This window comes from Condylura cristata, unplaced genomic scaffold (genome assembly GCF_000260355.1).
Source record: "Condylura cristata isolate star-nosed mole 26May11 unplaced genomic scaffold, ConCri1.0 scaffold00322, whole genome shotgun sequence".
NCBI lineage: Eukaryota > Metazoa > Chordata > Mammalia > Eulipotyphla > Talpidae > Condylura > Condylura cristata.
Window position 1 is genome coordinate 3,799 of NW_004567423.1, and position 1,827 is coordinate 5,625.

General features: G+C 70.8%; 1 protein-coding gene across 1 annotated transcript in view; it reads right to left on the reverse strand.

Annotated features, from left to right (window-relative positions):
* Positions 1-1,243, reverse strand: part of CEP295 (centrosomal protein 295kDa) — a gene marked incomplete at its 3' end in the record, with an annotated part of 4,771 nt that extends 3,528 nt beyond the window's left edge. Inside the window, exons 1-2 of the mRNA XM_012734983.1 lie at positions 1,101-1,243; positions 75-275 (exon numbers count right to left, since the gene is read on the reverse strand). Coding sequence (XP_012590437.1) covers positions 75-275; positions 1,101-1,208 — 309 coding nt within the window. The remainder of the gene's footprint in view (positions 1-74; positions 276-1,100) is intronic.
* Between the last annotated feature and the right edge of the window lie 584 nt (positions 1,244-1,827).

The window sequence follows — 1,827 nt, forward strand, 5'->3', positions numbered from 1 at the left end:
CGAGGCCCCCGAACACCCAGAGCAGGGCCGCCTGCCGCCCCCACCCGCTGCCCCCGCGGCCTGTGGCCACTCACGTTCTCTTTGGCGCGCTGATGTCCCTGTCCCATGCTCCGCAGACTCGCCAAGTAGAGGCTCTCCAAGTTCCTTATTTTCCGGGCGTGCGACTCTTCCCACTGGGCCCTCAGCGCCTCGGCCAGGCAGGCGCAGTGCCGCCGTCTCCTCTGCTTCACGTCCTCTCTGATGCGAGACGCAATGGCCCTTTCCTGTTCCCGCACCTGGAGACCAGCGCCTCGGGGTGAGCAGCGGCTCCCTCAGCTTTGCGCAGGGTCACTGCAGAGCCCTCTGCGGGAACGAGTCTCGGCACCAGGAAGCTGCCGCGACCCGAGTCCATCCCCGGCCAGGGGGTGACCCACAGGGTGCAGCACACCCATCTCCCCGCCGCCCCCTCAGGATTTCAGGGCATCCACCTGTTCTGCTCCCCGCCGTCTCCGGGAAGACCTCTCACCCCCGCACCCCCGGCCTGCACCCCCGTTCCTCCTGCGTGTACTGATAAACAAACAAAAAGTGCAACTGGGGGCCAGCTGCAAACCGGGACGCCCCCTCGGCCACCAGGTCTGTCAGGCAGGCAAAGCCTGTGGCGAGCAAAAGCCCAGGTGCTGCAGGAAAACCTGCACTCTCGGGGCGACTTCCTCAGGTTTCTGAACTGTCGCGCGTGGGGCCCTGGCCTCACCCCGCCGGGAGCTCCTGCGGGCGCCCCGGGCTGCCCACCAAGCCCCGGCGGGCCCTGGCCTGTCCAAGGAAGCATCACTGGCACTTGCTCTACTGCCAAAGGCCTGGGGCCGGCCTGCAGGCCTCAAGCGGTCAATGTGGGCGGCTGCTCCTCAGTCGCCTGCCGGCGTCCATCAGAGCCCTACGTGAGCAGTGACCACGGAGCTACGCCCCCCTGACCGCTGGGCCAGCCAGCCCCATCTCCGGGCTCCGCTGCGGCCGCCGCCTCGCTGCCCCTTCTGCCCCCTCCGAGCGCGCCCGCAGGCTGAGGTGCAGGCCTGTGCCCGGAGAGGCTGGGCCGCCCCGCCGCGAGCGGCCGGCACCAGGCACACCTGCAGCAGCCTCAGCTTCCGCCTCCTCTCGGAGTCTTCCTTCACCACACGTGCTTCCTCGCTGGGGCTGAGGCGCAGCCGGCCGGCGCTCGCCGCCTTCCTCTTCATCTCCGCGCACGGCGAGGTCCTTGCCGGGGTCTACGGACACAGACACCAACTGTTGAATCCTTGCCACCAAGTGGCTGTCCGTAGCTGCAGGCAAGGTGGCCGCAGGCGGTCACGGCGCAGCCTGGGCCTGCGGCTCTCCTGGGCGGGGCTCGGCGGGGCTCTCAGCCAGGCGGGCCACTGGTCACCCCCAGCACGGCGGGGCCCGACTCCCCCGAAGGTTCTCCACGTGGCTCAAGTAGCCGTCACCGCCACAGCTCGCCCGTCCACCTCCGAGCGCCGTGACCGTGCGGGGTCCCGGGCCCGACCGCCGGCCTGCGCCCTGCACCTCTCTCCTGCGGCCTCCCGTCCGCCCTGTGTGCATCTGCAGCGACCGGTCACTTCCAGGCTGCTGGCACAGGTCAGGCGGCCCCCTCCGGAGCCCCTGGCCGCCAACTTTCGTTCGCTCCCCCAGCTAGGCCCCGCGCACAGCCGCCCACTGCTTCCCGCCCGGCCCACGTGCCCGGCAGGCTGTCCCCCGCCTCCTGTGTGGGCCGGTCCCTTCGAGCCCGCAGGCTTGTGTGAGAAGCGAGGCCACGGGGACCCTGCCCCCGCCGCGCAGGTCACGGGGACCCTGCCCCCG